Source organism: Mytilus galloprovincialis, chromosome 13 (genome assembly GCF_965363235.1).
Source record: "Mytilus galloprovincialis chromosome 13, xbMytGall1.hap1.1, whole genome shotgun sequence".
Lineage (NCBI taxonomy): Eukaryota > Metazoa > Mollusca > Bivalvia > Mytilida > Mytilidae > Mytilus > Mytilus galloprovincialis.
Window position 1 is genome coordinate 6,349,484 of NC_134850.1, and position 17,939 is coordinate 6,367,422.

General features: G+C 31.3%; 1 protein-coding gene across 1 annotated transcript in view; it reads right to left on the minus strand.

The window, feature by feature from the left end:
• Positions 1-12,253, minus strand: part of LOC143057374 (uncharacterized) — a 57,024-nt gene extending 44,771 nt beyond the window's left edge. The window contains exons 1-4 of the mRNA XM_076230678.1: positions 11,997-12,253; positions 7,404-8,095; positions 5,282-5,393; positions 1,012-1,113 (exon numbers count right to left, since the gene is read on the minus strand). Coding sequence (XP_076086793.1) covers positions 1,012-1,113; positions 5,282-5,393; positions 7,404-8,087 — 898 coding nt within the window. The 5' untranslated portion in view covers positions 8,088-8,095; positions 11,997-12,253. The remainder of the gene's footprint in view (positions 1-1,011; positions 1,114-5,281; positions 5,394-7,403; positions 8,096-11,996) is intronic.
• Positions 12,254-17,939: the final 5,686 nt, after the last annotated feature.

Here is a 17,939-nt window from a genome sequence, read left to right on the forward strand (position 1 = left end):
TTAAAATACCGGGTCTAAAGAATTTTGTTTGATTTTTCTTATTGCCAAAAACTAGACTTTTTCAGATATTGTCTCATATACTATTTATACATGTATCTATTTAAAGATTTGTGTTCCATTTTTAACATCGAAATTGCGGACGTGAAAGAAAGCACCATTACAAAGACAAAAAACAACGTTAGATTACAAAATGTAGCGATGGATTAATGATCGTGAAACATCATTTTTGCTTATTTTTAATTTGTTATAGTCTAAAAACTGTGTATGAATATTAAACTATTGTTCCAACCGTGAACAAGGTTAATTAATTTAAGTGTATTATAGTTTAGTGCCATCTATGACTGACTGACAGCAGCAGCGAATTTATGACCAGTATTAGTTTATGTGGTTCATTTCCTTCTCTCTAATTTAGATATTTTTACTTGTTCCGACTGGTGTGATAATTTTCAAAATATGGGAGAATCTTACCGTAAGTTTTAACTTTAGTATCAATCTCCTAAACTTGCACCCCTTCTGCTTATTTTCTGCTAGACGATGTCTTTTCCCAGTGAATATAGGGTTTTTGAAAGGACAGTTTTGACATACTACATATAGAATACTTCCGAGACCACACTGTTTTTTTCTCATCACAATAGTGAGCAACAGTTTTCAGTGCCGGCACTTGTTTGACCTGGTCGGCAGATATACAAACTCGACCACCCTACGTACTGATTTTCATTTTGAACATCGTCTTCATATTCATTTTCAATGTTTTATATTAGAAAAACAAGTCCATTCTCCTAGAAGTAACATACTTTCCGTCAAATTTACCGTTGACATTGTCCCAACGAAAAGTCGCCGGGTGCAATTTTAACATTGCAAAATCTGGTCAAAGGGACGTAATTAATACAAAACGTCGCAATATTTCGCGGAATCCGCTAGACGGCGTTCATTTACTGTTACTTGACCTTAATTCGAAATAATACATAATTTAGAATATTAAAATAAAATATTCTTCTTTATAAATCATACCTTCCATTACTAGTTCGGTATCATCAAATAATTCCACATTCTCCTCACTACCAAATATGTTAACCATTATATTTATCATGTTAACCATGCTATTAAGAGTTTCTGTAAAGAAAAAAGTAATTATGATATTCAATAATAACGCGGTCGGTGTTTTTGGTATTTAAGCGTTCAAAAGGCCGAAACAATACAGCAATAACAAATGAAAACATGATAATTCATGTCAACTGAAGTGGCTGTCTACTGGTCCTGCAATATCCTCGGGGACTAAACGTCCAACAGCAGTGGCATCATCACAGAGGTTGCAAAAACTCACCATGGATCATGTAGATACCCAGTTTATAACTGTGCACGATATACGCGTGTATTATGTACATATTCATCGTTGATACTCGAATCAAAACAGTTCAAATGCAAATATAAAAATAAGCTTTTCATTCTTGACAAAACAAGGTTTTGATTGGATTCGTTTATTTTTTAAGAAGAGAAAATAAAGAGTCATTTGTTCATGTTTTGCTGAAATTCTAGTTGGACAAAATTGTATATTAATACGATTATTTGGGACTTCATGTTGGTTTATATGCTTTGTTTCTATATAAGTTGTAAACCCCCTTTTTTTTTTGGAAATCAGTACACAACGGAATCAATTAATTTTATATGTCAGACTAATACTCATAACACTTGACTGATTTTAAACCATATAAAACAGACATTCTTATTCATACAAATTGTAGAACTCAATATGATAAACGTCATTAATATTTAACCAAAGATACATTGAAATTGAACTATTGATATGTTGCATGAACTACAATAAGAGTGAGTACGAGTGTATCGAAAGGGTAAAGGTCTGCTGCTATGCATTCGGCCTTGTGAATCCACACATAGACAACATGTCACATTCAGGAATAAGAAACAGATCAGACGACTAGTATAACATCTAAGATTAAATAATTAACAAAAAACAAAAAAAACAGGAAAGCCAGAAATAAACGACAACCACTTAATTACATACGTCTGACTTGAGACAGGCACATTCAGAAGGTGATGGAATGCATCATGACTGACTGATTTGTGACTGCTTATTCCTTGTCCTGACTTGAGATACTTTGAAAGTACTTTAGTTCGTGGGTATCAATTTTCGTGGTTTGAGCAATATTTACATGTTCATGGGTTTTTAAAGTCTTGGACTTTAGTTTTTTAAAATGTAATTTCAACCGTTTGAAGGAACTGAATTAGATTGAAATTAATTTCTTCTAGTTGTCTCCCATAGACCGTTAGTTGTTTTCCCGCGCTTCATGGGATATAGCCATTCAGTACGACAGGGCCGACTCGACTAGAAGTGTTTCTCAGTTAAATTTTTTATCTTGCTTATGTGAATTAGGCCATAAACATGTCACCTAAAGAAAACAGTAACATATACAAATGCTATAAACGTATCTTGAATTGTGAAATAATTCTTTTCAAAATTAATCACAGCATGAAATTATTATTTCCCATATGTACGAGAATTTTGAGGATATAAAATGAACACTTTATCATACAAGCATATCAATACTGGAAATCTGACTTTCATCGATCAAAAATATTTTTATGAGAATTAAAAGATCAAAAGTTGTACAGTCAAGGTTATTCTAAAAAGATAAAATGGGTATCATCCTGCATGCAGATGTAGTTCATAGTGCGTTTGCCCTGTGACTACTATTATAGTATTTTCAGATAGGCGTTATTCAATATATTCTCTAGATCATATTAGTAGTCAAATCTATATTGGGATCTTTCCATGTCTTGATTTGGACAATGGTTGTTTTATTTCGTTGGACACTTAAATTCATGGATAAAGTCATCCACGAAAACCACGAAAATAGGTACCCCAAGAATAAAAGTATTTTCACAGTAGGATATCATTACCCTTACGGAGTAAGTAAGACCAACCTTGTTTTTGATATAGTTCGTATTCAGTCTAGTTATCCATATAGTGTTCTGTAGACCGTTATCTGCCTTTTGTTCATGTCATGTTGTTGTTTGTGTCTCTTAAACTTATACTTAAAACAAACTACAAACCGCACATAGTATTGATCTACTTGAAGTTACTGTAATCTAGTTCAAAGACAATTATAAATTATAAATCAAGTCAACATATCACCCAGTACGGATCAAATGATTTTTGTATACATACTTGATAAAAAAAATCTATTTGTTTGTATAATTGTATATATAGTTATACATATTAAGTTATGTTTTAATCTATTGAGAACAAAATCGTTTTAAACACCGATAAAGATCTAAACAATACTTAAGGTTCATCTGAAGGAATTGAAAAATATGGCTGTTTTTTACACTCAAAATTGTACTATGAGTACAGACAAACTGATGCATCTAGGAAAGATTTTAGGCATGGGTGGACCTCGGTATATACAAGTTTTATGAAGTCTATGTTTCAGAAAATTAATGACTTACCTGGATTTTGACGTGCATTTTATTTTCAGTCTGCAGGATATAGCAAAATAAACAAATACATTTTTCATTTGATATGGTCCACTCAGTTACACAGTTAAAATCACCTATTGTTTACATGTGTCTATTGTCCATATATTATCCATTTAAATCAATACTATTCACAACATCGATTATATGAGGGCAGCTTCGCAAACGTTTTCCAAACTTAGTTTATTTTTGCACCTTCTGCAGGAATGAAAAAAAAATAATCGCAAAATCAGAAAAGTTTATAATATTCTGAACCATATGCATTTAAAGATTAATTATCTAGGTCCAGCCATTCCTCAAAACTTTCGCAGGTGGCCATGTTTTTCTGTACTCAGAGTAAAATTGATGGTGTAAATACGACCATTTTAGCCAAAAGGTTATGATGAATCTTAAAGATATTACCACTGTGTTAAATTAACAGCTATAAGTATAAGTTTATTCAAAGGATTAGGGAGTTTAATTTGAATCGTCTCTAAGTTTATGGACTATTTGAACGTCATAATTCTTTCATCCCATTTTTGTAGGACTTTCCTGTATTAAATGTGTATAGTATCTAAGTGTTTGAAAGCCTACAAATGTAATTTGTCAGTATTCAGTACTGCCCTAAAAGTAAAATGGATCATCTTCAAATATATCGATGCAATATCCTATACCATTTATCGGGATATTTTCGAATTCAAAGAACTTTGCTACAACTATCTAGCGGACCATTTTTTGCAATGCTCTACAGTCATTCCTAGATCTTTTCAGAAGAAATGGATCGGATTTTAGATAATTTGGTTTTCCAATGATATAAATGATTCTCAATAGTCTCCTTTAATTAGTTTCTTCTCTTTTAAATTAACTAAAATCTAACGGTTAATATAAATGAAAATTGTTTACCATCTCATAATTGTATGTTTCTCACAAAAGAACAAAAAGGAAAAGAAATGCTAAACCCCTCTTTCATGGAACATGTTGAAAACAGCGGCTTCATTTACAACACAGTCATGAAAACTAATTGTAAAAGTCTTGTCATTTTGTCCATATTTTCATTACAATAGAATTGTAGTTTCCTTACTCTATTATGTTTTAGGATTTTTTTATTGCCGTATGGAGACAGTAGAGTGCCTCCCCGTGCTTCAGGTTAATGTTCTTATAATATATCAAATTATGGAGTGTGTGTCCGACTTCTCCGAGTGCAGGAGTTTATCGCTGCATTGAAGACCCATTGGTGGCCTTCGGTTGTAGTCTCTATGGTCGGGTTGTTGTCTCTTTGACATATTCCCCATTTCCATTCTCAATTCTATGTTTATATGACTATGAATATACTATTATTGTGAATTCAATTTAGGATTTTATAATATTAAATGCGATATTAGATTTTACCATGACGGTCTTGAATATGCGTGTAGTAAGTAACAGAAATTATCCGCAAGATAAAAAAAAAAATAATAAACTGAAACACAACCGCGATAAGAACACTGCAAACCACAAAAAGCAATATGAGTCCATAAATCACTACACACGAAACTAACAACTGAGTAACACAAACCCTTAACGATCTATAATGGGCTCCAGATAATCAATGATCAGTCAATCTGCAAAAAATGATTCATATCCTAAAATTTAGGAATATAAAGGAGATGCTTTATGTTTTTTTCCCCCATATAATATTTACATTTAAGAACATCTAGTGTTTTGAATATTTCACATTAAATTGATATTTCATTTACAATAGCGTCTTCTAAAATCCTGAGGTATAAGCACATTATGATATTCCTGTTATAACATAGTGCATATTTACGTATTTTTCTCATGGTTTGATGACATTCTTTTTCCATCGATCTCCTAAACAGCTTAGGCATGGTATGGTGTAAAGCAGCTGCTTTCTCTTCAATGACTTGGTTTTGTGCTCTCTTGATAACATAAACACGATATTAATATTTGCAAATATAAATACATAAAATATAACTGTAACAAGAGGAATTAAGATCAAGACATCTAGTCGTTATCCTTTGTTGGACTGATAACTAATAAGTTTATGTGTTATTGTTGTACAGGTTAGGGACACCTCGACGAATAGGGAACTATTTCCCAAGTGAGTAACGCTCACTCCATTGAGTTATCTTTTGATATTGCCAAAAACTATTTTTTAAGCGGGGTCTCTAAACTTAAAAATGAAAAAAAATATATAAAAAAAGAAACAACCAATTCCAAATAATCATTTTTTTTTTTTTTTTTTATTTTGGGTTTTAGAAAATTTAGTAACCTGAAAAATTGTCAATTTTCGAATTTTCGGATTATAACTGTAAATCAGGTTATGACTATTCGTCTTTTAAATAATTTGCTTCATTTTCATGAAAATGGTCTATTTCAAGTACAAAATGTATATTAAAAATATCATTTTTTAAACCAGAAAATATTCTTCATTTGAATGATAGTTACTAATTTGGCGGGTTGTCCCCAAACTGTTTTACATTTTTGTAAAGTATTTATAATTTGACATTTCAATCTAAAAATTAAAACAAAAGCATAACTCTTTCAATAATCGATACTCTATTGATATATGTGTTTTAAGTTTGTAACAACCTCTTTCTCTTTCTACTTCGAATGATCGTTGACTCGAACTTTTGTAACAATTTGTCCGTGTTTTTCCAGAGCGAAACGCGTTGCGGAGGACAGGGAAATACTGGGCGTCTTTGTATACGTCCGGTCTTGTTAGCGCTATCACAGGTCTTGTCATATTTTTATAAAACTTGTACTATAGATTGATATCAGCAATATTTCTATAATGGAGGACGATCGAATTTTTTTAAAGAGTTATGCCTCTTGGAAATATTAAATTTATGGAAAATGGTATCGTAGCGCTGTCACGGGTACCCTTTTGGCCATACTTTTATAAAACTTAAATCATAGGTAAATATTATCAATATCTCAGACAGTTCTGTAATGGTGGACGATCGACTTTTTTTAAAGAGTTATCTCCCTTGGAAATATGTGCAACGCGGTTGACACTTCAATTCTGTTCTTTATTTAAATATTAAATCATTAAATAGAAAATAATCTAACATAATCTGTTTAAAAGACAGAAACAATTTTAAAATGTTATTCATGTTATTTCGTTGTTATATTTTTTTTCCGTGTTTTTCAAAAACATACTGTTTTTTCTTTTAAACAGATATAATCTTTGTTTTTCAAATTCGAATATATCCCCATTTAATTGTCTTCAAGTATTTAAGAGAAAAAGTATACTGAAATAAAAACCTTTCTTATCTAATATTTTCCTCATGTTATATTCAAATATATAATCTACATTACGTATGGATACAACTTAAATGAACAAAAAATAAAGATACATGCATTCCAAAAATGTCTGCTTTTGTAGCAATATAACATCATGTTTTTTTTATACCTGAAATTCTTTAACGAAATCGGTTAAGACTTTTTTTCATAATACATTTTTTCTTTTCAAAGTAACTGTGTAATGCCAGTCAAAGCAATATTGATATTACAGTCCTTCACAAGTAGTCTCAATCACAATTGGATCATATGCAAAGCTAAGACTAGATATTTTGATTTTGGTCAAGAACAAGAGGCATACATGTTATTGCAAAAATATCATGAAGATCATTAATAAAACAGTTAAAAAATGTACGTTTCAAACTATTCTCTTGGTTCATAGTGCCATACAATTTTATAGTGAGATTCCTCTGTAATTATTTTTCAAATCCATGTTATCTCTCGATTTGATGTATAATGAAAGATTACCTCCAATTAGTGAAATATGTAAGTAAAGCCCACATGAACCAGTATTTGTCAGCATGTTACTCCTCCAGATTTACAGTGCTCTCATTTTCGGTTGCTATTTCGGTCCTACTACTTTTCATTACAATGAAGCTTTACAAATATAATTAAATAAAACTTACCTCAAATTCAGCGCATTTATTTCTCCAGTAATCTCGACAGATTATCTCATACTTTAACATGTAATCACCAATTATGGTAAGTTTTTGTGTTTGCATGATGAGTTTCTCAGCTTCGTCAGCATAGTCACTGCTTATTTCTTTAGCTATTCCCATAATGGACCTTTCTAGTTTAGTCCATTTGTTGCTAAATATATGATCAGTCATTTCTTTTGTATCTGACAGATGAAATATTTTGTTTCGCACGTCTTTAATTTCTTTTATCCAATTATCAATCCCTAGCTCTTGCTTTCCACATTTCTGAATTATGTAGTTTGCTAGTGTTATATCAACCACTCTGACATCTATGTTTTCTTTGGCAGAATATTTACAGATGCAGATTTGGATCAATTTATTTCCGGCATATTTTCTGTGATCACGAATCAGGTTCCTATCGTCTGATTTAAACAGCATGAGTAATTGCTTCTTTGTTATTAGTCTCTCTCCATTGATGCTTACACTCCTGCACTCGCAACATTGAGATGTTTCGTAAATATGCACCAACTTGTGTTTCTCCTTATTCAGAAATGTTTCAAAACTATCTGGTCCGAGTATCTTTTCTTTAATATACTTAGAGATAACAAGGTATGCGACATCAACGATGAGGGACACTAATTTAAAGTAGTTGTTTCTATGTTGTTGTGTCATATCTATATCTAAAGAAAATATTGATTTTCATTTAGTTGTTTTTATATTAGAATAGAAACAATACCAAGAAAGTTTAATATAAATGTAAGTTAACGATTTATCATTATCCAATGTGAGATAAGGAACTGTATGATTGTGCAAATGTGCTCAAACAGAATAAAGTTACCAATACGAATCTGTTGACCGAAACGATATCTGTACGTCTCAACTTACAAGCGACTGAATGGCGGCGGCCATATTTCTTTATATACCAGAATAGTCGTCTAATTAGTATTTCCATCGATTGTGACATTTTCACTTATTTTGGACTCGCATGACAAGTAATGCAGGCAAGGCAGGAGACGATAACCATGTATACAAACCCTGTTTTGCTTGTTTTTTCAGTTCGTTCGATTCCATTAATTTTTATGAATTAATCAACTATGAACATAAGTACACAAAAACGGATAACTACATTTCCATTTTCGCAATACATAATCAGCAATGGTATCAATGAGCTTTATAGAACGTTATCATGAAGAGTAAAGATAGAATCTTTAGATGTGTATACGATAAACAATAAGTTGGAGGTGTCGGATGGGTATGAGGTTTTTATTAAATCAATATATTTTTTTTAAATGTTGTGACGATCGAAATGTACTTTCTCGTTTTTTTGTCGAGCATATAGAGTGTACAAATTTAGCAACCATACGAAATTTCTACTACCACCATGCACTTAAAATCACTCGAAAATTGGTTGAAATACACACTGGGTCAGACATAAACGGATTTATCAAGATATATAACTGCAGATAATCCACATAAAAGTATAAGATAAAGATAAGGCTCTTTTTTTAGGGATTGGAATCCATAAAGAAATACACCAAATAAAATGTCTTTACTTTAACCTAAAGCAACCAATGTACCATACATGTACATAAAACTGTCAACTACAACTCATTTGATACAGACATGTATTTAAATAAATGACCTAGAAGGATTGTCAATAGACGCTGAAGGTTGTCAAGGTATGACAAACATAACCGGTTTAAAAATACACATTTAAAACACTACTATTTACCATAGTATAAATAAACTCTTACTCTTGTATGGAACGCTATCATTGCCTTATAAAAGGAAACTACAATGACATGATGCAAATGTTGCTTACATGATGGGAATTCTCCATTTGCATCTTGTCGTAGTAGTTTCTTCTTATAAGGTAGTAATGGAGTTCCATACTCTTGTAACAAAAGAAGCGATGAAGTCGCTTTGGAAATTGTATCGATCGATGTGTATACGTGTTGTATTTAATGATGAATTAGGTAGATGTCTTTAATTCATTAAGTAAACATATTGTGTTCTGTCTTTGTCATTCGTAACAAATTCATAACGATCTCAAATTCTTAGTTTGGCTTTATAGATATTTTGATATGAGCGTCACTAAATGAGTCTGATGTAGACGAAACGCGCGTCTGGCGTACTAAATTAAAATCCTGGTACCTTTGATAACTAATAAGATATGATCACGTTTTATAATTTTACACATATGATAATGCGATCAAACGAAAAAAAGTTTGAAGTCACAAATTATGAATTTATAAAAATGACAAAGTTCTTTGATATAATCGTTGTTTATTTAATTGTTTGAAACGTTTACAACATTGTTTTTCAAATATAGACATTTATTGTGGAAGTATGTTCACAAATACAGAATTTCGACAACCGTGCATTTACGGTTTTATATGTAAACATTGCATAATTTTGTTTACAGATTTAGGAGGAAGAAAGATTGAACGGTCACCGCTACCAGTTGAATGTCTAGATACTGTATCGACATGTTTAGCGGTGTAAGATCTTTGGATATTAGAAAAATAGTTTGAACTATAATTTTCCAGGTTGAGTCCTCATCGGCTGTGACATTTAATAGACTGTAGATTCGCATGACAGGTGATGTTTGCATATAAGTTGACGCTTCTCTGTAGACGCACCTGATTATTACTTTTGAAGATCATTCCCGCATTTTTCGTTTGCTGTATTGATTTGTCTCTTGTTAACCAAATACAGAGATTTGAACACTAAAAAAACACTTCAGTCGTTTTTAATTCTAAACATTATTAGGTCTTTCCACTTTTCCGTGGAAGGACCTATTGTATTTGTTCTGATTATTAGGTCCTTCCACTTTTCTGTGGAAAGACCTACTGTATTTCTTCTTCTAATTATTTTCTTTTCTCCGCCAAATCTAAAGTTTTTGTTTCGCAATATATCGCTTAGATGTTTTTTATATAATATCGTACAGTTTATGCGCTTTTAAATGTCAACCGATCAATTTTCTTTTTAAGTCTAATCTCCCTGTGCACTGTTTTTTAAATGTGTGCATCTCCTTCGTAACAAAAAAATATAACAACAAAATTATTTTTACAAATTGTTCGATACATCGTTGGGATTTTTAAACTAATTTGAATAAAAGGAATTCGAGGAAATTTAATAGGAGTTATCAATCCTTACCAAACAAAGTTGTCATTATGTTTTTAACTCATTAACTGTATACCGTATAACCCTTGAATCTTTTAATTTGAGGTACCTAGGTCCTAATTGTAAAAATGAGGTCAATGTCAAAGGTCAAAGTCATGTTCTAAATTGTGACTTTTGCTTGTTTTTGCATGTTGTCTAACACTTTCAAAGATTCATATAAAAGAACAAATGCAAAATGTTTGCTTTATTGTTATGAGAATATGTTACATTTAGATGATACGATTTAATGGCATCGTATAGGAGTTCGTGCCCCTGAAATGTCAATATATAAAGTTTTTTTAATATAACTTCAACTTGGTTCATTATAAAGCCATATAACCTTTAACAAAAGGTTAGGTGACATATGATCTTGAAAAATGACAACTGAAAGTGACCTTGAGTTAACCGGAAGTACCTTTTTTGCACTTTTTTTTTATCTAAAAGAACTCGGAATCCATATATTTTGTAATTTAGATACATTTACTTAAAGACTAAAAATGTCTTTCGATCAACCGGAAGCGACCAATTATCTCCCCGTTGTACAGGAAAAAGTATATAAAAACTATTATTTTTTTGAATCAGTGTGAAAGAAGCTATCATATGAGACTGGAAGTGATATTTACTTCACAGGAAGTAGCACATTATCTCCCTTATTTCACTTAAAAGTATATAATAACCAATTATTTTTCGCATCAGTGTGAAGAAAATTATGATTATATGCTAGTTTTTACTTTGAGAGAACAGGAACTAGCCTCTTTTTAATAAATTTTAAAATGATATGGAAAGACCTTCAATTGTCTCTGAAGAATTTGTTTTAATTTATTATTGAAATTGTATCTGGTTGTGATGCTGTTTCATTTGCATTTACCGACCGTACGAGGGCTGTTTAGCCAGTCAAGATCGTTAAAAAATTCCATCTGTTGTATTTGCATTTGCCCAAGTTATCACGTTTTTCAAGTTAATTTTATTCTATAAAACGGGTAAGTAGATTTAGGACAACATGCACTCTTTGATTCGAGCGCTTACTTCCTAATTACTAATATTTCTCATTTTTGTTGTCTCTTCTCCTTAAAGAAATTATTTTTTCAACAAAAACAAGAAAAGGGAAAATTTTATTTTATAGTTTATGTGTTTACCGCAGTCTTAGTTTGTAACCCTGATTTGTTTTCTCTCAAACGATTTATGACTTTCGAACAGCGGTATACTACTATTACCTTTTTTATTGTTATGCTAGTATTTAACCTTACATAAAGAGGGTGGGTACACATTTTCAATTATCGAACGATTTGATTGGTTGATTGATTGATTGAAGGCATTTACAATCAAACCAAATTATCTTTTGTTTCAAATATATTAAATTAGGTTTTTAAGATTGATAAACTGTAGGATAACGTTAATTAAACCAAACGTTCTTACCTGAAACTATTTGAACAAGAGTCAAATAAGACAAAGATGATGCAATAAATGTTTAATGTTGTCCATGATAAGTTGTTGACATGTAAGTACGTATATATACAGTGTCGATTGTGCAATATCATCACACGTTCATCATTGTAGTGAAATGTTAATTGATATATCTTCCGTTGTCAACACAACGGATTCCACATTTGAACTTGAAAAAAAAGATATTTTCTAATTACTTCGGACAAACCCTAAACTTTGTAATTGTATTGTGTACCTTACATTGCACCTGATTTAAAATAACTCGTTGAATTTTAAATCAATATACCTGATATTTCTCAATTAAAAACTGACAGACCGTGAAAATGATTTTTGAAAGTTTGAAGTCTGGTATTTAACACTGACGTAAGTTAGAATTGCAAATAAAGTATTGAAAAAATGTCCATTCTAAAATTTAAATGTTGTACTTGTTTGGTTTTATAACTATTTTAATTTGAGCGTCACGGATGAGTCTTAGGTAGACGAAACGAGCGTCTGGCGTATTTATCTATAATCCTGGTACCTTCGAAAAATTTTAATAGAACGATGTCTACATAACCTTGCTTTTTGGACGCGATCTTAAACTTCGCCCAAAACTACGTCAGATGTCATATGTCGGTCATACATCTATATTAATCGAAATTGTTGAATTCACACGTACATGAAACTTAAGTATTAATTTGTATATTATCCTTTTAAATTAATATTTACATATATTTGTATCCAATTTTTTTTATTTTCATTGTTAAATGCGTGATTTCTTGATCGACAACATATATATTTGTTTCATTTAGAGGACGTGTTTTTCAACAATTAAGAGGCATTTTTATTTTAATTATAAATAAGACTGAATTCAAACAGGAACTTCTTATTAAAGAATGAAGAATAAAAAGATGCTAGCATTATCCATTAAGTTCACGTTCCACTATATAGATGATGTCCTCCCACTAAATAATACAAACGTATGGTGAATATGTTGAACGCATCTATCCAATCGAACTTAAAATATAGATTATAACAGATTCAGTGTGCCTCATACCTTGACAATGACTGTCGGTTGAGAACAAAATTTTACGACAAAATTGAGAATGGTGAGAATGTAAATAGGGGATATGTCAAAGAGATAACAACCCGATCGAAGAGTAGAGAACAGCCGAAGGCCACCAATGAGTCTTTAACACAGCGAGAAAATCCCGCACGAGGAAGCGGGCTTCAGCTGGCCCCTAAATAAACATGTGTACTATAGTTCAGTGAAAATGGACGTCATACTAAATATATCTGTTCAGAACGCTAACAGACATATTTACATAATAACAGATTTTGAGTGGTGTTAAGAACCCATTGGTGACCATGGGCTGTTTTCCACTGTTTGGTCGAGTTGTTGTCTCTTTGACACATTCCCCATTTCCATTCTCAATAATATAGTTCAATTGACATAACCACAATCCCGACCTCATTTCCTCGATTTGACATCATGTATGCGATTAGTCACCGAATTCGTACTTGCCAGTAGCCACACATTTGGTTCTTCTTGTAGAAGATTATCTGCTTACATTTTTATGGTGGGATTCGTGTTTATTAATTATTTAACTAGAAACCCGAATTTAGCTTGAACGGACAAAAACGTGTTAACGCTATTTAAATAAGATTGGTCGTCATTGGATAAAGATTGACAAAAATTAAAAATTATATTCAATTCATTTCAATTCATATCAATTCATTTTAACGCCAGTCAAATAAATTTCTCTGCGGTCAATCAATTGAAATCAAGTTGGTGGTTAGATGCGTCAAACTAATCATGCTAATAGGCCACGCCCCCGTTAAACTATTTCAAACAGGCATTAATTCGTTTAAAACATGGATGAGACCCGGGCTTTTTACAGGTAAATCACTCAAGTAAAATAAAACGACCTCAATGTATCTATCGTTTTTTTGTTTCAATCTTTAAATGCGTATAGTCTTAGTAAAGTCACATGCTTCACAATTTAAACAAACGAATGAATAATAAATGTGACATGTACATAAGGAATTTAAATAAAAACATTAAAATATACATGTATATGCACGTGCGGGTTTAAAAATGCAAAACTTGTGAATCTGTTGAAAATAGTTAGATGTATTACTTATATTTCTTTTCGTTTTGAGATTTCGTCCTATTTCTGTCGCAGAATACTGAGTAATTCGGTTTTAGGACTTTATATACTGTTTTACGCGCTCTTTTTATTTCATCGAGATTTCACACACCAAACTTGTTCGACAACTTTATTACATTTAGATTGTAATATTATGCTTTGTATAAATCCTAATTCTTTGTATTTTGTTTTTGTAGATATTAGTATGAACACAGTTCAGATGATTATATAGATAATATAATGACGCATGATGTATGGACTTTAATATTCGATTGCACGGTATACATGTATTTTGAAAAAATGTTATATTAAAACTGTTTGGTGTGTACCTCCTGCCATATTAGTCTTTGTTTTTTCTTTATATAGAATGAGAAATAATTTATGTTCGGACGAGCATAGCGAGGTAGAACATAAATAATTTAAATTTGCTCAAATGCACTAGATCTTTATCGCACATATATATATGCGTTTCAAAAATTGCCAAGTGCTATGAAAACTCGTGGCATGTAAGTAACGTGTGGTCCTTTGCAACCAGTACGAAACTTTATGTATTCCTGTATATTTACCGTTTCTCTTTTTTCTGTTTTACTATAATATTTTTTTATTCCGTAAGCAGATATACAGTTTATAGGATTAAATGCATACACAAAGTATACAGTTTACTATATTGTACTCGTAAATTAAATGTAGACACGGAAAACTACACAGAAATTATTTATTGTGTACAAAATTTAAATCGATGTATCTTATATTTTCGGTAAACAACAAATATTCATTCCCTAGCTGTATATTGATATATGGAAAAGCATGTAATGAAAAACAATGTTTTGTTGAATAATTAAATTGCAGATTGTAATACCGGTCACTGGCGCAAAACGGGCGTTAATTTTGGAAAAGAAGCAAATATCAAACAAAAATATTGTGCTTATGATTCTGTAAAGGGATTATTGTGCTGTCATGCACCGTGACGTACTTGTCATTAATAAACATGTATTCTGTATATACGAGATAAATTTTAGTCTGCGATAACAATGGGTAGGTTGATTTAAGTTTAACGACCTAGGCTGGCTATGAGTCGGCATTCTCTCACGTCTTCTAATGCATTTATAAGAAACATATATTAACGTTTGGGGCATTTAATATAAGTCTACTTACCAATTTGAAATGTACATTAACATTGTTAAAAAAAACAAAAATGGAAAAGAAACAATTCTGCATTGTTGCTCTCATATACTATATTTTAGCGGAAATTTTTAAGTTAAAACTCATTGCCGTGTGAATAAAATATTTCATCTAGGTGCTCTCGTTGAAGTTCGCGTTACATAGTAAAATTAATTTCATTGGTCGGAACGTTTCCAAACTTTCAATCCAGGTGTTCTCATCGAAGTCCGCGTTCATATTTTAATTCAATACACAATATGAAGATAGTAAAGTTAATTTCATTGGTCGGAACGTTTGCAAACTTTCAATCCAGGTGTTCTCATCGAAGTCCGCGTTCATATTTTAATTCAATACACAATATGAAGTCCAATATGGAAAAAAAAACATTAAGAATTTAGAAAAATAAAACTTTTACGATTCCTCCAACACAACAAAAGTACATGTATCGATTTGTTTCGCCGATGAAAAATTATTACTATTTATATCAGATTCAGGATTTGTTTACTATGCAATTTATTCCTCGAGAAAATAAAACTTGATTTATTCACTTAAATCAATAATTGATCAACTTGAACTTTGGAAAAAGTTACATTAATATATGAGCCAGTCCATGCGAAAAGGTACAAAATACCGTTTGATAAATTAAACAGGACACGTTATCAAAGTTTGTTATAGTATTTTTGAAAAACGATTTTACCCCCCAAAAAAATACATTAATGTAAACATTCATAAGATTGTCAATTCTATCCCCAACTTGTCAATTAAAACAGAAAAAGATAGAAAGATCTGAATTTTTGGTATTTGAGCAAGTGTAAAATCATTTGTTCCCCGGACTTATGCTATACCGACCCCAAACTTAAAAATTTACGACACTACAGAGACAAAAGTCAATAATTTATTTCAGTTCTACAGGTTTAAAGAAAGTAAGAAAACATTAAAACATTAGGGAAAATACAAAAACTATGACATCTTGTGCTTTAGAAATTGAAATTTAATATTACTTGCACGGGATTCGAACCGTACCCCGGTTTGCTTGCATTGATATCAGCATTGGACAAATGTTGGAAGCGAGAGCCTTGTCCCCACTAGTACTGCAACAGGGGTTAACATTATCAATAGGCAAATCAAGACATTTAAACTGGACTTTGAAATATATGAAATAATTCATTAAAAATCTTGATGAAACTAAACGGGGGGGGGGGCGTGGTCTCAACACTTGCAGGTGCGTGTAGCTCACAGTTTAATGATATGAGGGAAAGTAAATGTGTTTTATAAATCACAAGTCTACTACCAATAATAATGTACACTTTTAAGAATTTCGTAATTTTTTCGTTTTTGTACCTTTTCGCATGGACTGGTTCATATCTTTTCGCATTCTTTAATTTAACGTAATTAAATTCATAAAACTTAATAAATTAGATGTATTATTTAATTCAGATTCTTTATTTCTTATAAGACGAAGTTAACGATACAAAGAAATATATCTATATAAGATATTTGTCAATTTACTATCGGAACTGTTTACAATGATAGACCAAAAAACTACCATACGGTATTTCGCATACCACATCTTCTTATATTCATTCGTTAATTGATGAAGATCTTCATCAAGCCTAAATAAAATAAATGATTTTGAAAATGTACTTATTGATAACTATACAACTTTTAATTCTAAATAATTATGTTTAACTAACATAGAATTATTATCAGCGGAGACATATACACACTAAGTCTAAACTGGTTTAAAAAACAGACACATTATTTTTGTCATATGTATATGTAATAGTGTGTTTTTATGTAAAAAAAATCTATGAATATCTACCACTACTCTTACTGGCTTAAGAGATCAGCTAACATCAGCTGTTCTCTCGATCTTAGAATAAACAAATTCAAACAAAACAAGTACATAAAATCATGAGAAAGGTAGAGAGACCATTCGCAATTTGTTTTACATTCGTTTTTCTCTTTTAATTTAATAAGAATAATAATAAACCTTCCAAATGAAGAGTTCATAAGATAAACATATTCCCCGTGGAACCCCCCCCCCCTTTTTTGTGCTCTCTATTTTAACCCTCGAATTAAGCTTTCCAATCTAATAAAAAATTAAAACCTTGCTTTCTAACCAATCTGCTCATGTACCGGACAGGCAACTTTCTTTATCTAATGCGAAAATCTACAGTGCCGTTATACACATGCATGTTGTTTGCTTGGAGTAGACGCCCGAAAAGAAAGAAATAGCCTAACTCCAAGATACTATATTCCTGCATCACATGATTTTTACCACGTGGAGCTTACATTATAATAAATACCGAATATGGAAAGTGAAACTACAATTCAAAACATAAAGTTCGAAGGCACAAATAAGAAAAAGAAGGGTTTTTTGGGGGCAAAGGGTGCCGGGGTAATTCATTCTGTGTTCAAAATATACATGACATATTTGCCACTGCCCCTTTTTTGTTCTATGAATTCTAATCCTGGGTTTTCTATCTGTTACTCAGTGTATATTTTTAATCACAATCTTAATATAGACTGAAAACTTAAATTGTTATTACATATTTTTATGAATTTGCTTAAACCTTTGTCAATCAGGCATGCACAGCAGCATCAAGGAATTGTAAATATACAA